This window comes from Hypomesus nipponensis, chromosome 1, assembly GCF_054491055.1.
Source record: "Hypomesus nipponensis isolate SF chromosome 1, ASM5449105v1, whole genome shotgun sequence".
Taxonomy (NCBI): Eukaryota; Metazoa; Chordata; class Actinopteri; order Osmeriformes; family Osmeridae; genus Hypomesus; species Hypomesus nipponensis.
In genome coordinates this window covers 19132230-19155272 of record NC_140361.1, presented here as the reverse complement: position 1 = coordinate 19155272, position 23043 = coordinate 19132230, and the positions used below count along the sequence as shown (strand labels likewise).

The window sequence follows — 23043 nt, the reverse complement described above, 5'->3', positions numbered from 1 at the left end:
GGTTCCCCTTCGTTCTTTTTGGTGAGCAGTCTCACGAGCCCTACTTACGCTGCGTCATGGAGCCGACCAGCTAAATAGTTATTTAGCACTAATGTTGCTACCTGCATATATGCAGAAATTGTTTACAATATTTTAAGGCTTCGACCAATGCTGCTCAAGCAGAAAGACAGGGTCAGGGAGAGAAAGAGATAGATTCGTTAGGTCATTCAAGAAAGAGTAGGAGAGGAAGACAGCATCCAACATGCTGCTGTGAGAGAGCCAGCTGAAGCAACAGGTGAGGTGGACAAACAGATGTAGAAACAGGCAGGTAAGAAAGCAGGTCTCAGGACAAGGGAACTCATGTTGTGAATAATTTTTGATTAATATATAATATAATAAAGTTGTGTTTAACAAATTATTAACAAACAAATAATTTTGACCCCCCCCCCCCCAACGTTAGCCCCATTGCCAATAAACTAAACTGTCACACATTCTACCTATGCTAGATACAGGCAGGATATGTTAGCATTGCTAATAACTAATATGACAAAATCATACTACAGCTTGCGGTTGTGATGAACATAAGGTCGGAACAGCACCTTTTTTCAGCAACAGCTTTATAGAAAATCCTGCTTTACATTGTCCCAGGTTTTCAAAACTATCCTGGTGAAATGGTTCGAACAAATGTGTAATTGAAGGTCAAACTGCACAGTGATCTTCTCATAGACAAACATCACAGCCCCTCGAGTGTTTGGTTCCTTGGGAAGACTCTGAAAAGTGTCAGCATTCCCTGTACAGCCTGGAACACACATTTACGACCGTAGTCCATTTTCAATATCCTTGAAAAATGTTTTTCGTAATTCCGTGGAAGTACACAGATCAGCGCGCAGCAAATTTTGGGGTGTGACAAAGGTACAGACCAGAGCCAAAAAAGATGGAGGCACATTTGTGACATCAAAAATGTAGTTTTTGTTAGAAACCGACCGTTTTACAGCTGTAGTTTCAAATTGTGAGATTTAGATAGGAAACAGATGTCAATGGACTTTGAGATTCACTGTATGTTCATTTTACCCACCGAACTGTCGTTATTCAACTATGACAAGGTATACTTGGTTTTGCAGTCAATTACCCCTTTAAAGTCTTTCCACTGTGCTGTGAATCACAAGTATTACATTTTATATCTACAGTATCCCTAGGGGAAACTCTTGAGCAAGTTTGTGAGCGAGTTTGCCGGTTTTTGTACTGTATTCCTTCATCAATTCTATAAGACCTTTCTGTTTAACTTTTTTGTCTGCATGTGACCCCTTCTTTTAAGGATGAGAAGCAGTCAGCTACAACACTGTTGGTGGGTCCAAGACATGGCATCAGTCATGTGATAGATCTGAAGAACAACCTGACCACAGTTCTGACCGAGTTCAGCCGGATCACCAAGGTCCAGTTGTACCGGGAGAACCAGGGAGTAGCTCGGGTTGAGGTATCCATCCACGAGGCCAAGGTAACACGCACACATGCAAACACACACAGTTTCAAGCAAAGTAATTGTATTGCCTTTAAGTTACAGCTACCTGAATCCTTGTAGAACCTTATGTAGCTGAATTTTTACTTGGATACAATTATTCTGGATCTTGAAAGAACATTGTCGTCATCACAGGCAGTGCTTATTACTCGTGTCCTAAACAGTTCCTCGATATCTTTTCTCCTCCTTCCCCCTCCCTTCAGCCCCTTGTTCTGCTAATGGAGTGGCCTGATGCCAGTAACTTTGCCTGCCTCATTTCTGGATACTACAAGCTGTTTGTTGACCCTAAAAAGACCATCTACTTCAGGACACCTGGTCAGTCTTACATGATCAAGGCAGGTATGGTAATAGTCACCTCCTTGATTTTCAGCAATGTTTATATGGGATCAAACTAAGACTCGCTAAACACTCTCTGAATACAGAACGGGCTCAGTACTAGTAGCTCTGAACTGAACTCTAGTTCTCTCAAATCTAAATTTTTGTAAGATTAGCAGTATATTTTACTATGAACATACCATGCAATTTTCAGGACACTGAATTGAATTGAAACTAAAAAGTATTCAAATGGTGTTTAGAAATGTAATTCTGTTTGCTTTGGGTTTATTGTCATACTAATGTTGATAAGTATTGTGAAGCTAAAGTGGGTACTTCATAGACATCTGGCATTAACTCTTCTTAGCCTGCCCAAACTTTGATACATCGCATGCAAGCCATTTTAGTGCAGCTTCTCTCTGTCTACTCTACTCTGCTCAATCTGTACCTGGACTAAGTGTCTGCTGCATTTGCATCCATACCTGGACCACAAACAATAACAACTGTAACCATGGAAGTGCATCCCATAGTTTCTCTGCTGTCGTTCTTCTCCCTCCTCGTCATCTCAACTTCCAGCATTCATCTCTCCAAAAGTACTTTTCTTTATGTGGCTATCAACCGCCATGCTCTGTTTTGCTCTACAATGCAGAACGTCACTCCACCCACCACCACATGCGACTGTCAACCTCTCAACTGCTCTGACCATTCTGTCCTCAGATTACAGAAGCTCCCACCATGCCCACCCCCGCTCTGGAGCATTGTCTGGCTCCTCATCCAGTGGCGGTCGGCGCCCGGAGGAGCGGGACGTCCATCACAGAGATGCAGGGGGGTCGCAGAGGGTTGTGGCCCCTGTGGAGCCCCAACACCTTGGCCTCTGCCACATCCATCTGCGAGAGCATCAGCAACTCCAAGAGCTGCAGACACAGACCGAGACCGAACTTGACATCAACCAGAACCTCATTTCCCAAAATCCTCCTTCTCTACCAGGACGGCCACGAACCAAATCAGATCCGACCCTTAAGAGTACAGAGGCAATTGCAGAAGGTCCAGAGAGTCCCACAGTGGAGAATGTTGGATTCAGAACCCGGGCTCACACGCTTAGCCAATCCCAGAAGGCAACACGATTCTTCTGTGACTCCTGCAAGGCACGGTTGAAGGTGGAGGACATGACCATGATCGGTAGTGGTGGCTCGAGGAAACACTGCTCCAGCACCTGTGCTTCCCGTGATGGAGGGGGGGCTGTAGACCTAATGGCTTTACCACCCCCTGGCGGAAACGAGGCAGAGGATGAGGAGGAGGCAAATGATGAGGAGGAGAAGCTACAGCCTCCACCACCTGCCATTGCGGCCCCACCTCCTGGCTTTAGAGACAACAGTTCGGATGAAGATGATGCCAAACGAGGGAAAAAGATTGAAACTGCCTCTACTAACAGCCCATCTGTAGCCGCCACTGGCCAAGTGGCACAGGGGGCACAGATCTCACAGATGCAACAAGCCTGCAAACAGCCACAGCAGGAAGTGCCAGTGACATTGATAGACAACGTGACAACCAGGACAGTCCGAGACCACGCTCAGGAGCTGGATGATGCCCTTGTGTCCACCCTGCAGGCTCTGGAAGCCCTCGCTGCCTCGGAGGACTATCCTCACCACCATCAACAGCCCGCCCAGACCGCAGGTCAACCCACTTTGTCATGTCAGGATTCAGGTCTCTCACTGAGAAGGGCTAGTTTAGTCTACCTGACTCCTAGATAAGCAGATAAATATAGTCTTTACTATATATGTACAGTTGGTCATAGTCGAGTTGCCACTATATCAAATACATACTTTTCATATAGAAATATTTCTTCTAAATCTGAAATATTATTGTGATATTTTGCCATTGTTTGTGAGAACTTGTATATATGTATAACTTAACAGCTGTAATTTGTAATACAGAGCTGAAGTTTTGTTATTATATTGTCTTGAAGAGAGGCTATGTTTCTTCTGGATCTGAAACAAAGTCCCCATCCTTTTTTCCATAAGAAATTAGAAAAATCTAATCTTTGTGTTGAACATGCTTCTGAAAAACATGCTTCTTCTCATATGCCACAAGATAATATATTTCAATGTGGGGAAAGACATTTATTTTCATACTTTCATAAAAATAAAGACTAAAATCAAAATTGAACATGGTCCCTCCTACTGAAAGATGAATGGTTTTCAGAAGTGTGTGGTAAACATATTTCTGCAATGAAGTCTTGAGAAAAATTAACATTTGGTGAATAGCCAAAGGATTAAAGAAAAAAGCTATTTCGCATGTTGGACAAACCATTGTGTGACAGACTTGTTAGTCAGTCATGTGTAAATTCAATTTATTGCTTAATTTACTCAACTTTGTGTGCATTATGTGGCTTCTCCCTTGTGACCCTGATTGTATTCTGTATTTCCTTTCTGTGCAGGTCTCATTGTGCTGGCAGCCATCACACCTGAGTCATCACTGGACTCTGGCCATGAGACCAACTCATCCGAGCTGACGGATGTATCAGAGATGGTGTCAGTTATGAAGCAGCATCAGAATCAGGCCTACTTGCTGGCCCACCACATCAACAAGGAGCGCAGCTTCTCTAGGCGAGACTTCCCTCTTGCAATCCCCAGCTGCACCACCCAAACACTAGGAGGCGGTGCTTTCTCCATGGGACAGAACCGTGCTGGCTGCCCCGCTAAAGAGGTGATCCTCAGAAAAACGGTTCCCCTGAAGACCAGCCTTGAGCAGGAAACAGCCAGGGCCCAGGGTAATCTGGCATCAGACCAGGAGGGTCTCAAGACAAGCCTAGAACCAGCATCAGGCTTGCAGAAGACAGATCAGAAAACCAAGCCAGAGCCCAGCAAAGTCAGCAGCCCTAACCCTCCTATTAAGTTACTTGGGGAGCTGGAGGCATCAGACCCAGCAAAGGCTCAGACCCTACCAATAAGTAAAAAGCAGATGTTGTCATTTTCTGTAGGGGGGAAACTGAGTATAAATCTCTCTGCTGTAGGAGCCAGGGGAAAAACACCGGCACCTCCTGGCCCTGATCCCACCAGCCAAGCCTTACCTATCATTCTGTCTGTGGACAGAACATCCTCTGCAAAGATTTGCCCCACAAACATGTGCCAAGATGCCGAATCTGCCTCTACTGAGACCACAAAGCTTCCCAGCTCCAAAGACCTACTTCCAGTAGAAGACCTGTTCTGCACATGCCCTGTGCTTGCAGAGCCGGGTTCCCAACTCAGATTAAAGGAACCTCAGACCCAGAAAGTGATCTTGTTTCATTCATCTTCCCCCACCGATGATGAGTGTCTAAGAGCCAAGGGGTTGCAACTGGCTGGCAGTAAAGAGAACACAGTGAGAGCAGATATACTTGACCCCACTCTGGAGAATGCCAGCCCTCAAGTCCAAACCAAGCACTCCCCCCATTTGTCTCAGAAAACAGATAAAACGGAAGCAGCAGAAAACAAGGCAGAAAGTTCTCAGAATAAAGCTCCCACCGAGCAGCAGACATGCACTCCCAAGTCATTACTCCTCCTGGTGGATCCCATCCACGCCAGCCATTCAGAAGATAAGGTGTCCACCCTCCCTGCCGCTGACACTAAGAAGCAAGATGGGGGTAAGGGAAAAGCCCAGCGTAGTGCCCCGTTCCTAAGCTTTAGGAATTTGCTTTCGGCTACCTTCCCAGCAAGGATGCGAAGGGAGACAGATGAACGGCGGGCCCAGCTTCAGAAGGTTCGGCAATATGAGCTGGAGTTCCTTGAGGAGCTGCTAAAGCCAAAGTCTTCCCAAGGAGAGTATTTGCCCCAGGGCTCATCTCCAGTCGCCTCTGGGATCCCTTGCGCATGCCAGCTCCGTACAAGTCCTGTCCTGAAGGCCCCTGGCATCTCTAGGGAGCAGCGACGCAGCTGTGATTGTAAAAGGTTGTGTCGAGGCATGCGCCTCCCCGACACCCCAGTAGGCTCCACTGCAGAACCTCAGCAGCACCGGGGCAGAGAGAGGAACATCTCCAAAATTCCACAAGCTGTCACCAAATCCCCTGACATCCTTGGCGCCTCGAGGAAACCCCAGACCCTAGAGATCAAGACCACTCGCATCCGCTCCACTAGCCTTGAGTCCAGGGAGCTTCGAGGGGAGCAGGCCTCTTGCCTGCCGACATGCTCAACTCGCTCTGAGTGCATAGGAGCCCCCCAGTACACAAAGCTTAAGAGGAGATATAGTATTGGAGAAGTTGAAAACAGTGACAGCATGCCACTTTATGCAGAGGTGAAACCCAAAATCAAAAGCCTGGAGAAAGAGATGGAGAGAGTTAGGGCCATGGGAGGATTGAGGCTTCCCACTCCTGTACAACCAGTCCACACTCAGTCCCAGCAGGTAGATGGTAAGGGAAAGAAGGGGGTGTTCTTCATACAAGGAGAAGAGATGCTGAGGGAGAGAGAAGGAGAGGGGGGCACTGAGGTGCTTCTGAACATACCATGCGAGGACAACGATGATCGGGAGAAATGCTGTTCCTTCTGCTTCTGCTACAGGAAGTGTGAAGCGGCAGATGAGAGCAGTGAGAAGGATGAGCTGTCCTACTCCATCCCTCTTAAGGTACTGCCAGGTATGCAGATGGACTCTGGCACCCTGCCTGTGGTAAGCAAGACCTTGCAAGTGCTTAATGCAGAGGATTACAGTGGGGATGAGGCAGAAGAGGAGGAGGAGGAAGAGCCCCAGACTCAGGAGATAGACCTGAGGGCTTGTGGAACTCTGGAGAGTAGTTTGGCAAGGGTGGAGGCACTGCAAGGGAAGATCTTCACCCTGCCCGATGGCTTCCTCAATGTCCAGCTGGATGCAAACGAGCTGCTCTCCATCCTACGCCAGTGCGCCAACAGCCCCCAAGTGGAAGTGGACAACCGCATCCAGCCATCTCGTATTGGCGAGTACAAGCAAGAGCTGGCAGTACGTTTCAAGGAGTTCCGGGCATCGTGCCGTCATGTGGCAAGCGTGGAGAAGAGCCCCTCGAGGATGCTGAGTGCTGTTACTGCTAGTTTCCAAGTCCTGTGTGACCTCACCCAGACCTTTATAAAATTGGTGGGAGGGTTGCGTTCTGAGGCACAGCGGCTGCAGCTGCTCCGGAAAGTGGAGGAGGTGGCCATAAACTACACTCTACTCTTACGTGCAGCAGAGGAGTCCATGGGAACTTCTAGCAGTCTGCCCACCAAGAGTGTCAGCCCTCAAGTCCATACTTCTACCACAAATATGAGCTCTCTAACCCGCCCAATTAAAACCTTGCCCATCCAGTAAATACCTTAACCGTAGGGGTTGGTAGTTAGTAACAGCTATAATATGTTGCAGTATAGGGTAAGCCAAGACAGGTGCTCACCTAATCAATAACGTATTTATTGTTTACATTTTTTATAGGAAGTGCAATGATCTACAGAAAATATTGCAATGCAACTGCTCCATTCCATGTTTACAAGGGATGTGGCAACCTGTAGTGGATATTTAGGGAGCTTATGGACCAGTATTATCACCATAGCATAAAAATGGTGAGACAGCAAAACTTAAGGAGCAGTGGATGCCAGAACATTGACTTTCATACGGCTTTGTCATTTTTCGTATGTACTGTACCATTACGTTTTATCTTTTTGAGAAATGGTATAGTTTGTGGAAACCCACAGATGAGAGTAATATTTGGAATATATATTGATGAGAATTATAAAGAGTATGTCTATACTTACTGTCAGGCATAAATGATGCTGTACTAAAATCTACTATGAGAACAACTTTAAGCAGCAAATATGTTAATTAGGTACCACCTCAAGCTTCAGTGCGTTAGTATGTCATGTGTTTGCTAGTTAATTTACAATTTATACTATTGTGACACTAAATGGAGATCTCCTCGGTCAGGGGCACAGGTTTCACTGAATGTGAAAACGTTTTGAAAATCTGTCCCCCTCACGTTTTAATAGAAAATGATATTTTACGGCCACATCCTCAGTTCAAAAGAAAGCTGTCCCACTTGTGTTTGAAAACAAACCTACGCCCCCTTGGTGAATGGCGAACCAAACGTATTGTACTGTATTTTACAATGTTGAAAGTGCAATATAGAAAATCCAGATCACAGTCACAGAAAACCATGCCAATCCCATTCATGTGTAGCCTGACGTTGTCATACTCATAATTCTAGTCAGAATATGAGTCTGAAAACTCTCCGTTGGGCTTTGAGTACGGAGCGTGTTTCAACTGAACTCGTAAAACAAATGCCTCTACGCTCAATTGGATAGACCTACAACCAATCAGAGCAACGTATTATGTTGTTTGTTGAAAATGAATTCAACCCAAGGGCTCTTTCGTGCCGTTGTTGATTACGTTACTGTTTATCATCTGTCCATCATCGTATAAAGCCCGCCCTGGCAATTTCATTGGTCCGTCCCGATTCTGGGTTTTCTGTAGTTGTCCCCAATACGAGACCCTCCAGACCCAACTTCCCAAACACATCTTTTTGTGGGCGGGAGAAGTTGTTCTGGCAGCCAGGCTAATTCACGTGTAGATGAGACATGAAATTAGTACAGCAGGTATTGACACTTGCTCACTGTGGAAAATGTAGTAGAACATCCAACTCACTGGCCACCTAAATTCTAATTAATCTTGCCTTTTGCCTTGGCGTTTAAACGAGAGGATTTTAAAGGATTTTACACAAACACAAAAATAATGAACATACACTTTGCTTAGCATCTCACTCAGTGTAAATAATTTAACTTTAATTTGACCTTTGCACAACCTCGCTGTACAATAAAATAAAAAATTAATAAAAAAACACGCATCCCCATTTTTTGGGCCCAAGGCTTTTTCTTATTGACAGTCTGTGAACTGGTGGAAATGGTTTTATATTCCATTATGTTGCATATAAGTTACTGCTGCTGATAATTGACCATACTTGAGACTCCATGGTTAGAGGCTTCCTCGATATCATGTCATAAAATCTTGTTTCATAAATTTGGGTTTTAGAATCATAAATCTATCAATATTTATACAGCATATACAGTTCTGGAAAGACATAAGAGACCACTGCACCTTTTTCTTTCCTTTCAATTTTTGGAGTGAGGAACAGAAGGGTTCAATTTAAGAGGCCACTGCAAGTTGAACCCTTCTGTTCCTCACTCAAAACCTTCCTTTTCTAATTATTTGGAAAGGAAAGAAAAAGGTGCAGTGGTTTCTTAATTCTTTCCAGAGCTGTATATATGTATACTAATGGCCACGGGAACTAGGGGTGCTGAGGGTGCTGCAGCACCCCCTGCTGACAGCACGAGAATTAAAAATGATACGACTTGAAAATCCATCACCGCGGCACCCCCCGCAACTTTAAGCCGGCCCCCCCCAGCACCCCGCTGATAAAATATGTTCCTGCAGCTATGCGTATAATGTATATCTAAGTATAATAAAATTGCTTTATATATGTGCTGTTATTCAATGTGCAATTAAGGAGATATGAAAGAAACACCCTCACAGAAACCCACAAAGTAGTTTTCTATGTATTTTAATAAAGCTAGCACGTGTGCTTATTGTGTCATTAGTTCTTTTAGTGTCATAATTTTTTCATCATGATTCATTCAAAATCATGTTTGATCAGTCCTCAAGTTAATGGCCAGCTCCTTTACATATCTGTAAACCCTTTCTGATTATTATTACATTTTCTGCAGAATGTTTATCCTTTTGTTGTATAGTTCTACCATTCTTATGTTGTTGCTAGCTGTCTCCCTTCTGCCTGGACTTACAGTGAAAGACACAGACTTACCAAGTTACCCTCAGTGGGAGTGAAATATACAGAATAAATTCCTAAAAGTGAAAGGAACCTTCCCCTATAACTACTCAAGTAAGAGAGGTTTCTCATATTTTGCAATGGTGACTCCTTATATAGCTGTTTTAAGTAGGCTACTGTAAGATAAGATTGGAATGCGTAGAGTTCCATGTGAGCCTGGGCTACAATTGAAATATCCAATACTTGTGATGCAACGTTCATCCCTATTTTGTAAAATAAAAGAGAAAAGACATCTGTATTGTATTACATAGTAATGTAACAGAGACTAATAGTAAAAACATATATTTTAAAGAGTATGAGTACACTATAAAGCATTGGACCTGTTTATTTTTATATCATATATTTACAGGCTAAAGTTTGTCATGAAGACCTGAAAATGTTTCTTTCTCAACATGATAGTATAAATATTTATTTATATTTATTTTAAGATTTACTAACAGTATTTTATCTTTGTTCCAATGCTTTAACTAAACTGCCTGTGTTTATTATTTGCATAATGGAGGACCCATTCATGGTCTACCTTGATTGATGTTTAATGTGCACTTTTTTGTTTATTTTTTTAGGTGTCAATAATCTTGTCTTCGCTGTGATTATTTGTCTGCCAACAAAGTAATTAATGTTTAAATAGCAATAAAGTGAATTCAATATATTATACAAAATGGCACTAGTGTAAGCACATGGAGGGCACCAGTTTATGAGCTGGTATGGGTAAACAACATGTAAATTATCCTTATCCAACTGTTTGAGAGAAAATAGCCTACCCATAAATTCAGCTATATCCTCACTCAAATAGGCTGCATGTATTTACGGTGTTGACACAAAATCTGATAGAGCAAATGGCCTGGTTGCTGAGGTTACGGATACAAAAATAATTTTGGGTGGTGTCCCTGAATAATTTTAATCATGTTAATGAGGAGTATAAAATCATTTATATTCACAAACAGTATTGAAGAATTTGATTTTCAAACCCTTTACCCTAATCATATTATGAAACTGACCAATAATTGTTGACGCGTGTGTTGAAAGGATTTATAGTTTCAGGCTAAAGAGAGGTAGCCTGACGTTGTCATACTCATAATTCTAGTCAGAATATGAGTCTGAAAATCTCCGTTGGGCTGTGACTATGGGGCATGTATCAACCAAACTCGTAAAACAAATGCCTCTTTGCTCAATTGGATAGACCTACAACCAATCAGAGCAACGTAATATGTTGTTTGTTGAAAACTAATTCAACCCAAGGGCTATTTCGTGACGTTGTTGATTACGTTACTGTTGATCATTTGTCCATCATCGTATAAAGCCCGCCCTGGCAATTTCATTGATCCGCCCAGATACTGGTTTTATATAGTTTTTCCCAATACGAGACGCTCCAGACCCAACTTCCCAACCAAATGTTTTCATGGGTGGGGCGAAGTTGGGGTGGCAGCCAGGCTAAAAGAGAGGTTGACTCGGCGGAAGCATAAATATTGCAGCACGGAAGGATACATGAGTGAATCGACAGTGATCCAACTGCCAGTCACTGACAGCGTCGATTAAAGTCGGGAGGATGGCGGCACTTAGAAATGTATCAACCGAAGATTTAGTCAGAGAGTTAATCCGTTTTGAAATACAGGTCACCGAAGAGGAGCAAAATTAATTCAAAGGTAAATTATGTGAATTTTTTATCAGTGTTTGGTGTTAATATTCGAGTTGACTTTACCGTTGGCACTAGCCAAATTCATACTCTGTCACATAGCTAGCTCTAACATTACTTTAACGTCAGTCTTGCTACACTCGACATTGACAATTTCCAGTTAGTTAGTTAACACTAGCTAGCAGTATTATTTCCCATATTGCCATTCTACACGTTATTACATGTTACTTAGCTAGCTAACGGTACTTACAGTTCACCGTCGAGCTAGCTTGAAAGTTAGCTATAAAACGTTAGCTGCACTGCGTCAGAGGAGAACATTGAAAAGCGTTTTTGCCGCTGAAAAGTCCTTTGTTCTGAAATATAGCTAGGCCTATGTTAATGCTAAAGAAAAGCCAAAGCCAGGAAAATTCAAATACACAAAAGACAGGACAAAGGTTACATACACCACACATCTATACACTATACATACTTGAACACAAACAAGACATTACACTAAACTTAAGCTAATACAGACATAATAATGCAGTAGCATAATGTGCCTTTTAAATTGTGTAACGTTACATTATGCTGTTACCACAGTGGTGGTGTTCATTGCTGCTTTTCTTTTCAATATTGTACGTTAGATACTGAAGTTGTTCGAGAAGCCGTTGATTACGGCTTGACTGAGAGGATGGTTGCATCCCTTTTTGTAGGATCCTTTAAGAAGCAAGCAACATTTTTTAGATTCGTTCAGCAGTGGAAAGAAACTGTGACACTAACCCTTGAGCCTGTCCCGGTAGGCCTACAGTCAGAGAAGTTTACAGCGGAATCAAGGTAACGGTAACCGTAGCTAATGTTATGTGATTGTTAACGTCAGGCCTATGCAGAACCATGAAAAAAAAACTATAATCTCATAGACATGTAATCTATCTTTAAGGTTACATGAAAATGGCCACATGACTTGACATACATTTTAAAACTATTGTTTTATTTCACTAGTTATGACATCCCATCATCGTCTTCCCAGCAGTTTTCAGCATTCCTAAATTTCCCAGAGATGTTCAGACAAGTTGGACCAAAAAAGAGATGTTCAGACAAGTTGGAACAAAAACCGGCATGCAAAATTGAGAGATCCGATCACAACAAAATCATGAGAATATTGTATGAAACCATGGCCTTGATCAAAATGTAAGTATGGCAACCCAACTGGATCACGGCATTTGAGTTATTAATACTATGTCTGATGTTACATTCCTCACCTTCTTTTGCATCACTGTTACAGGTTTCCGACCACTGATGACTATGTAATCTAATTTTGAAGTACCCTTTCTTAACCCTTTACTGCCTGAGCCAAAATTCTGAACGTTCCAAATGCTGTTGAAATATGATATTCATATTAATATTCATATTTTATGAATGTTCATATTAAATCAAAGACCTTAACTGTTTATACCATATTGAAGAGGAGAACTAGGGGATTTTTAGGATGTGAAAAATATATGATTACTTAAGGCAAATCATATTTTATCAAGGTGGTTTCAGGCAGCCTGAATACTCCTCTCGATAACTAAAAAACTTTCGAGATTCTTCCACAATCGACCAAATTGGCCAAACAAGGCATGTACATTTACCTTACAGTGTACATAATCTAGCTAGTTAATGTTGTTTTTTAGAAATCTGCTCAAATCGAAGATAAACAATGCTACTACCGACATAGCTGCCTGTCACAAACGGCCAAGCCGAAGACGTAAATATTTCATGCGCGCAGATGGCACTGGGGACGGGGGGGACATGTCCCCCCCAGATTCCTTGCAACCCCGATCCGTCCCCACCACTCTCCCTGCGTAACAATGCGTTCACACTGCAGCGACGCGAATCGCTTGCCATCGCTCGCCTTCCCACAGTTCACCACGCTCGGGGGCGTTTCAAACAGATTCATGTATAATGTAGTTCTCTAAAGTCACTGTTGTAGTTGTAATGGTCAAGTGTGCAGACTTGGGTTTACGTACTCGCAACATCGATCAAAATACAACTTGTATACAAAATACAAAACTGTTTAATAGACATACACGTTGACATGTGTAAAAAATGTTTTATTATATTACTCAGTCTCTGCTAATCTGTCGATACGATAGGGAGTTCCAGCCGGGCTAGCTAGCTAGCTAGCTAGCTAGTTACTACAGAACAAAATGTCACTAAACTGAATTAGAAAGTACAAGCACCAACAACTTCGGCAACCTTGCGCCATGCTTCGTTTTTTTAAATTAACATCTCTGTACGAATACAGCTACATACAGAAAAATACAGAAAGCTAAAAATGTTTACCATGGTTGCTACGTTACGAGAAACAGGAAAACACTCCGATTGGCCATCGCTAGCGAAAATCGCTCCTCATTTGCATAAATTTGAGAAAATCTCAACTCTGTCGCGTCGCCTCGCTACCCACAATGCACCCGCAGGCGATTCGCCTGGCTCCATAGAAAATGAATGGAAAACATGTTGTCGCTCGCATCGCGTCGCTGCAGTGTGAACGCACCGTTAGGCGACAAGCATCACTTATAACTGCACAGCTGATTAGGCGATGTTAGCGTGTGTACGTTAGTAACACAAAAGTACTACAACACTTGAAAAGAAAAAGTGTATTATGATTATTTTAACGTATTTTTGGAGCTGGCGTTTGTGCTTTTAGGCTTGGCGTCTTCCTGGTTGTCATGGAGATGACGTTAGTAGGCCCATTCTTTTGGCTGCTTAAAATTGTAATGTTTGGCTCGCTCCTTTTCATTCAGTGCTCGAATTACGTGGTAGCCAGAGAGAGCCAAGCTCCCATAGAGTGAGGACTGGCTCCCATGAAAGCAACAAAGTCAAAAATCTCAGGGGATCTCTCATATCTAAGATGTCTGCCGTATGTTGCATTGTAATTTTGATCTTAAGCAACGCTCATTACCCATCCCTGTGCGCCGCGGTCTCTTACCATTAAAGACGTTAAATTCAATTATAAGCTACTACGGGACATACTAGATGTAGATTTAGAATCAGAAAATATAACCCTAGCAACAGCTAGTTCTAGCCAAGCGACTAGCTCTACCGAGGCAGAGGACGTGAAGAAGAATTTATGAAGGTAAATATTGCTGGTCTGGTTCAAATGAGTTATATTTCATTTTAAAATTGAGAATACCTTCTTTGTTTTGCGAAATTGAAATGAAATATGGACTATTGCTATACTATATATCATTAATATGTTGCATGCATGCAAACTCCTCACCTAATGCCTAAACCTCACAGCCAATCAGGGGCTGGTTAATAACATGATTTTGCTTAGAAGAGCACAGATTCTACATTGATCTAGCCTCTTAATTTTGCTCTCAAAGTGCACTAGATTGATGCGTTTAACTTTACATTTTAAGACATTTTCTTCAGGGGGAGCATGCCCCCCTACAGGGTCGGGGGATTGCAGTATCGTTCTCACTTTTTGTTACCTCAGTATTGCACTTCAGTAGGCCTATATATACTGAAGCTGCAATTAACATTGCATATATGTACTTATATATTACACAAAATAACAAATGGAGTTGGAATCATTTGCTGACAGCTTGGTCCCCCCCAGTTCAAAAATTCCATCTGCGCCCCTGCGGCAGGAAAGTTCATTTTACTTTTGTTGTGCAGATGTGGTTTTGATTTTCATTTCCATCAGTTTATCTTTCTGGCAACCATACTATGTTAAAGGTAGTTTGACAAGGCGGACATAGGCTTGAGAATTTATTATTATTGGATTATGACAATACTTAATTAAACATGACTATTGTTTAAATGTTAAACTTACTTGACAGCAGAACTTTGGTTCTTAAAAGAACAGTTGGGGCGGGCCAAAAATGGCGGGCACAGAAAAGGACAAAAGGACAAGGCAGACAGACAATAAATATACAGTACAGGAAGACAGACAGACAGACAGATGGACAACAGGCAATGAGACGAGAGGCAGACAAGTAGACAAATAGACTATGGAGGGCAATGTTAGAGAGAGATGTATAGTATGGTAATCGAAATTCGCATTAATTCTACAATTTTCTAAAAATTCCAGTGTAATTCACCTAGTCTTTATCTCAAGGATTATGTTACTGGATATTTACCATCCATAAATACTTGCCAAATGTCTGTCTGATGTTGCGCTGCTAACTCACTCATTGACGTATAAGCTATAGGGAAAACATGACATGGATTTCATGAGAAATAGGTTTTGTTAATGTATAGTGTAAGGCAAGTTGAATGCATTTGGGAAATGGGCTGGCCGGGATTTGATATTTTCGAAGCAGGAAAGAAAGACGAAGGCTAGCAGTCATCAATATTGCCCGCATAATCATACAGTATGAACAAATATTGGGGGGGACAAATTGTCCTTCTTTAAATATTGGGGGGGACGTGTCCCCCTGTCCCCCAATATAATTACGCCCTTGCAGTAAAGCAACACAATTAGCTTATATAGCGTTAGTTGACTTACTTGTCCGAGGTTTGTAGCTGTACCAATGGGAGTTACTACTGATCCAGTCTTCAATATCAGACGGTCAGCAAGGCCAGCTTATATTGCCCCGAGTTGTGGAAACAATCGTCGCTGAAATGTTTGGCGCAGACATGCAAAACTTTGAAAAGTTTCTTTGGTGGTGCTATCAATGACAATATTTTCCCTAATATAATATGTTTGCTGTTAATCTGTTTCAGTGTGAATTTCTAGAAGCTGAGGAGGGGGGCATGAATGTTGATGTTTCTAAACACACAACTGCATGTAATGCTTCAAGCCAGAGAAACCCATCGCCTGACACAGGTAATTTATGCCATTCATTTTCCAACTGTATTTCACTGTTTCTAGCGAACATAAAAACAGCAACCTAAAAGATGCCCATACTACTTTTTTCAATAATATCATCACTGCAAATAAACAGTCCTCGGTTTCTTTTAAAAATTACTGACCGCCTATTAAGTAATCCAGATAAAGTTTTTCCGCTAGCAGTCAGGTCAGAAGGCTCATTCGAGTGTTTTAAAAGGTGATATATACTTAAAATACACTTAGAGTTAAACTCAAGTAATGGAATCCTGGCTGATGTGATCTCAAGTAGATGGGTTTTAGGTCAGTTAAACATCCAACTGAATATAATTTGGGGGGGGAATGTTTCTCATGCATCTTGAGTGACCACTTGTGATTTATCACATCTGACAGACACACTTTGCATACACAATCTGCCCATCCACTAAATCCCATTGGTCAAAACACATTAAACAGGTATAAAAGTCTTAAAGTTGCAGAGGGCAGTATGATTTTTCAAATGTATTATAGTTTTGGTGGAAATAACTTATTTTGATCATTGCATTTCACTAACAGAAGTGTTTATCTTAGTGTGTTTGTGAGTTTCCATGTTGACTTCATTTTTTGTATGAGGTTTATAATATATTTTTTTCCTTCTCCCCAGAGAACTGTTAACCAGTTGGTGAGTGGAGTCCAGCAATATCAGGCGGTATTATTGGAGCATCTAAAACAGAAAATGAGCAACATAATTGAAAGACATTCTGGGGACATGGATCAACTAAAGAGTGATGCAATGGGGGTATTTGACCAGTTTGTTGAACCTTTCAGTCAGATTGCTTCCACCCATTTGCAGGATAAGACCATCAGAGAGCTGTTACAACCTGTTGAACCAGAGATTGTTGTCGCGAAACAAACAGTATCTTATGTTAAAAGTGGAGACTTCAGAGTTCTTGCGATTAAGGACCACTACTTTCATTATATGGTTTGTGAAGAGTTTGTAGCAGCTCCTATCACATCCTAGAATTCTTGCAATGATTGTTGAGGGGCCACAGCCATGCAAGGATGTTTTTTTCATGATTTCATTGATGGAGACATTTTTAAGTCACACCCACTGTTTTTGAAATTTCCCACAGCATTGCAGTTGATTTTATACACAGATGAAATTGAGCTATGCAATCCTCTTGGATCTCGGGCAAAGAAAAACAAATTATTATTGATTTATTACACATTAGGTAAGATCAACCCCAAATACAGATCAAGACTTGCTGCTATTCGTCTGCTTGCCATGGTAAAATCAAAAGATCTATCCCATTGTGGTATTGATGAGATATTTCAGAGGATAAACCGCAACTTAACTGAGCTGTGTGATGGTGTTCAGGTTTCCACTGCAAATGGTGCGAAGACCATTTATGGGGCGCTTATGTCTGTGTGCGGAGACACTAGCACAGCATGAAGTGGCTGGATTTAAGGTAGGAGTAGGGTTTGCCTACAGTAAATGCAGGCACTGTGAATGCAACTTTGAGGACATGCAGGAACAATTTAATGAAGATTTGTTTGTTAAAAGCACAATTGGAAGTTATAACAGACAATGTAATGACATTGAAAAGGCGAGTACTGACTTTCTGAAAGACAATCTTAAGACGACATATGGTATAAACAGGAGAAGCAGATTAACATAATTTCCTCACTTTTATATTATCAATCAAACCCCACAAGACATCGTGCATGTTATTCTTGAAGGTGTAGCCCCTTATGAAATCAAATGTGTTTTAAAGCATCTTGTGCTTTCAGGGCATATTGACTTGGACACATTCAACAGTGCAATTACTGGTTTTCCTTATTCTTCTGTGGATGTGAGGGACAAGCCTTGCCCCATATCTATCAATCCAATGTCATCAAATGACAATAAATTGAAACAGTCTGCTGGGCAGATGCTGGTTTTGTTAAAGATCCTTCCATTTCTCATTGACAAAATTGGAGAAAATGATTACACACAAATGCTATGTAAGTTGTTAGAGATCATCAAAATTCTGTTTTCACCTATTATTGCTCTCTCAACTCTTTCAAAACTGAAGCTTTAATTGAGCAACATTTAAATAATTTCAAGCAACTGTTTCCAGATTCAAATATTAAACCTAAACAGCATTATCTGCTGCATCTGCCTTCTCAGATTAAGGCACTTGGTCCTGCAGTGAGGCATATGTGTATGCGCTTTGAGTCATAGCATTGCTTTTTTTAAGCAGTGGGCTTTGAAAAGTAGTTTTAAGAATATTTGTAAATCTCTTGTGAAGCACAACCATTTCTGAATGTAATCAGAATGTGCATGAGAAACATCCAATTTTCTCAGCTGAATTTGACATGGGCCCAGCCTCTGAAGTAAAAATATTTGACTATGTAGAAGCTAAGGTTAAAGACTTTTTGGGAATAGGGCAAATTGAACATATTGTTTCTGTACAGTGGATTATACAACATGGAAATAAGCATACATGTGGAAAATCTTTGGTTTGTTCTAATGTCATCAATGATACTCCAGAGTTTGCACTTGTGAAAAACATCTATATTGTAAATGCATCAGTGTATTGCTTTGAATGCCAGCCTCTCACTACAGTTATTATTTGGCTTATGAGGTGGAAATTCCCTAGCTCAAGCCAATATTTTCATGGATATTAAAAATCTTGTTGATTATACTCCATACTACTATGTAAATGTCAACAACAGAAAGTACATTCCAGTGAAGTATGACCTCACAGACATCACTAGTCATCATTCTCGGTTTTGAGTTTTATATTAATTAATATTTCTGATCAGCTAAATAGGGGGAAAATTGGGTGGTCCAGATCAAGCTTAGAATGACTTAAAAATAGATTTGGCTTTGATGTAACAGGCTCTCTGTAAGCAGTATTTGTTTAATGTTGCCATGTCACATGGTCATTGTTTTATATAAATGGAAGAAAAAGTCACACTGTATTAAATGTATTTTAAGAGTCATAATGCAATGTGTCAGCAGTTTTCAATAAATTGATGTCTTGAAGTCTTTGTCTTGAAACAAGAAGACTAATGTTTTCCAACACAGCATGCTTAAAAATGGTATGACATGTCAAAAAAAGTTTGTTTCATATGAGATATGACTTCAAACAAGATATTTTCAAGACTATTTCACTTAACAAGATATTCAAGATGCATTGTCTAAAAACAAATTCTTTATAACTAAATGAAATCTCACTCTTTAGGCAATTGTGTCTTATATTAAGTGTGATGATACATTTAGAGTAGAAAAGAGCAAAATACATTGGGTAAGATTTTGAGTTTTTGCAGTGTAGGAGAAGCCATGGGAGGTGATGATTGGTCCAAGTGAGGTGGTGTACTGAGAGAAGAGGAGGGGTCCAAGTTAAATGTAAAATATATATGATTTAGGCCGAAAATGAGCTTCCCCTATTTGAAAGACCAGCAGCCGTCTGCGCTTATTCAAACTCATGTCGTTGCACTTATTGAGAACTTTGATCGCTACACTCACAGAAATATTTAAGCCTAATCTTTTAGATTTATGTAATTGAATTGCATATAGAATTTCCATTCATTTACATTACATAAGTTTGAATTTAAACAAACTAATAAACTTAATATGATTTGTATTGGTCAATGTAATAAAACGTATTAGTTTGAAATGCATAAAAGCAGGTTTATGTTAATAAAGACTATTTGTTTGAAATGCATTATAGGCAGGGTTACAGGATAAACCCTATTTATTCAAAATGGATAAGATGCATGTACTTTTTATAAATACCCTAAGGATGTTAAAGTCCATATGGCAGGTTAACCACCACTGTTGATTAATGGGTACATAAAGCACTCAAGATATGTATATTATTCAAGAAATCTCAAAATGGTGTCTCAAAATGGTGTTTAAGACAAATTTTTGACGTTTTTTGTGTTAGCATTAGCATATTAGCGCAATTCGGCGATGACGTCACGTTGGGGAGTCGTGGAGGAGAGTAGCCTCAGTCTAGTACTAGAACTATGGCGATCTACTGGGATGAAGAAGAGGTGACAAGAACGACTAATGTATATGATGGCCCGCAGCCGTATAATTTTGAACCAAGTCGACCTTATGGCCGTCAAAGCCAATTAAATGGATTGTTCATTGTACCGAGGAGAATGAGTGGCGAGTTGATAAAGTCTCCCGGTGAGTTGCTATCATTTAGCAACGCAGCAACGACACCTGGAGCTCGTCTATGAACAGCAGTGCACATATACAATTTACTTTGACTGTCAGTGAATAGCACCGAGTGGAAATCAACGTTTTCTTTATATCTAGTGATCATTCAGGGCCTGACATTAACTTTTTGAGGCACTACACTAAGTAGCCTACATAAGTTCCACTTTTTCATGCACAGGTCACGTCCGGGTAAAGATTGTGCTTTTGACCAACGAAGATGAGCTGTAATAATATAGCCTACAAATGATAACAATTGAGGTGTTATAAAAATCGTATTTGTTACGTAAAAAATGTACACAATTTCTGCAGAATAAACACTTTCTGTTACGTACTGTATTGCATCTTCGTCCCAATATCTCTACAGACCGTGCAGCTAATTTGATGCCTAATTCTTGAACGGGGGCTTACTTGAAAGAGGAATTATTTACTGCGTCTTCTCAGTTACATAATATGTGCTTTGAAATACTGTGACTTGCTAAAGTAGGCAAATGGCTAAAACATAACATTTTATAATAATTTGAGTCAATCAAACAGCTGCAAGACCCAGTGAAATGTTAGAATCAATGTCTATAGCATCGCTAAAGAGGAGAGAGGGTATAATTTCTGGAGAAATTGTATTGTGTGCTTGCTTGCGTCGGTTGCAAATGGGTCAGTTTATTATGAAACAAGCCGAACCCCCTTTGATACATACAAGTTTTTCTAACAACGTTGTCACCGGCAGTATTTTTCAGATGCAATCGCGATTCAAACAGTATACCAACTACTAACTGAAAATATGCCCGCAAACACGTAAATAAGCTGGACATTTATTTAGGGGGAAATGGCAAATTCAAAAGAAGTTTGCTGGAAGCGATCATTATCAGTAAATAAGCCAAAAGCGACAATTTCTGTCGGTCTCAGTCGAGCAAGCTAGCCTAGCTGCTGTTGCTAGCCAAACTTCACTTAATGTGCTGGAAATGAAAACGTTTCTTTTGACAGAAAAGCCTATGGCATTGAAGACAGTGACACACCACACTAGCTAGAGTTTAAATACATTATTTAATGTGACATTACTTACTGTACATGCAAGTCTTGAATTTCTTAAATGTATGATGCTGCCACTTGTAGTGGCACTACAAGGCAAGATACGATACTAGTACCATTGTAGAACTACTTACTGTGCAACAGTCTATCCAGCCTAGCACATCCAAGAAAGTCGTATCTACTGCGTTGTCTCAGTTACACTATCAGGGCTTGTAAACACTGTGACTTGCTAAACAAACAGCTGCAAGTGAAATGTTATATAAACTGCCACTGCTAGCAAACTAACGTTAGCTAGCATCGCTAACGACATTGGCTAACTCAACTTCGGTAGGCTATCCTCAGTCTTTGCAAGTTGGCCAGTGCAAGTAACATAGCTTTTTTTTAAGTTTCAACTTGTCCAGTGGGCCAAGTACATTTTTCTTCCACTTGCCCTACAAAAAAATCCACTTAGTTACCTCTAGTAGTACTAGTAGTACAGCAGAAGACATCATGCTAGCTATGGGCTAGATGGTTTTTTCCTTGCCAGTCCCACCTGTAAAATCCACCCAATATCATCGCTAATTAAATATTTTCCCCGACGTTGTAAACACATTTCCGAGATGTCTCAAGTTTTGATGGTACTAGGAGAGCCCATATTAGACGTCATGCAAAGCATTGTGGTGGAAAGCAGAATCATTGCAAAAAGTTGCAACTTTTTTGTATTATATTACGTTTTGTGACACCCAACAACATGAAATACAATGGATAACAGTTTAAATGTTTATTACCAACAACCAAATAGCGCCGATAGTCACCGATTCTGTTCATTACCTATATGGACAGGATTTCTAGGCGCAGCCAGGGTGTTGAGGGGGTCCGGTTTGGTGACCTCAGGATCGGGTCGCTGCTTTTTGCGGATGATGTGGTCCTGTTGGCTTCATCGGGCCGTGACCTTCAGCTCTCACTGGAGCGGTTCGCAACCGAATGTGAAGCGGCTGGGATGCGAATCAGCACCTCCAAATCTGAGGCCATGGTTATCGACCGGAAAAGGGTGGAGTGCCATCTCCGGGTCGGGGAGGAGATCCTGAACCAAGTGGAGGAGTTCAAGTATCTCGGGGTCTTGTTCACGAGTGAGGGAAGAATGGAGCGCGAGGTCGACAGGCGGATCGGTGCGGCGTCCGCAGTGATGCGGGCTCTGCATCGGTCCGTCGTGGTGAAGAAGGAGCTGAGTCGAAAGGCGAAGCTCTCTATTTACCAGTCGATCTAGGTTCCTACCCTCACCTATGGTCACGAACTATGGGTAGTGACCGAAAGAACGAGATTGCGAATACAAGCGGCCGAAATGAGCTTTCTCCGCAGGGTGTCCGGGCTCTCCCTTAGAGATAGGGTGAGAAGCTCGGTCATCCGGAAGGGGCTCAGAGTAGAACCGCTGCTCCTCCGTGTCGAGAGGAGCCAGCTGAGGTGGCTCGGGCATCTGATTAGGATGCCTCCTGGACGCCTCCCTGGTGAGGTGTTCCGGGCACGTCCCACTGGGAAGAGGCCCCGGGGAAGACCCAGGACACGCTGGAGGGACTATGTCACTCGGCTGGCCTGGGAACGCCTCGGGGTCCCCCAGGAAGAGGTGGTGGAAGTGGCCGGGGAGAGGGAAGCCTGGGCCTCCCTGCTTAAGTCGTTGCCCCCGCGACCCGATCCCCGGACAAGCGGCAGATGACGAGACGAGACGAGATGCTCTACATCAGATCATGTAGCCTACCACTGATATCCCATAACATCTGCTACCCAAAAAAGGCATTACAATATATTT

General features: G+C 41.7%; 1 protein-coding gene and 1 pseudogene across 2 annotated transcripts in view; both read left to right on the top strand.

The window, feature by feature from the left end:
• Window positions 1-10305, top strand: part of frmpd3 (FERM and PDZ domain containing 3) — a 112702-nt gene extending 102397 nt beyond the window's left edge. The window contains exons 13-16 of the mRNA XM_084697396.1: window positions 1295-1474; window positions 1699-1834; window positions 2525-3481; window positions 4245-10305. Of these exons, the coding sequence (XP_084553522.1) occupies window positions 1295-1474; window positions 1699-1834; window positions 2525-3481; window positions 4245-7096 (4125 nt within the window). The 3' untranslated portion in view covers window positions 7097-10305. The remainder of the gene's footprint in view (window positions 1-1294; window positions 1475-1698; window positions 1835-2524; window positions 3482-4244) is intronic.
• A 2119-nt stretch (window positions 10306-12424) lies between these two features.
• LOC146302899 (uncharacterized) lies at window positions 12425-19301 on the top strand (annotated as a pseudogene). Its single transcript, XR_014754757.1, has 2 exons — window positions 12425-16042; window positions 16686-19301. The product of XR_014754757.1 is annotated as an uncharacterized LOC146302899 (transcript).
• Window positions 19302-23043: the final 3742 nt, after the last annotated feature.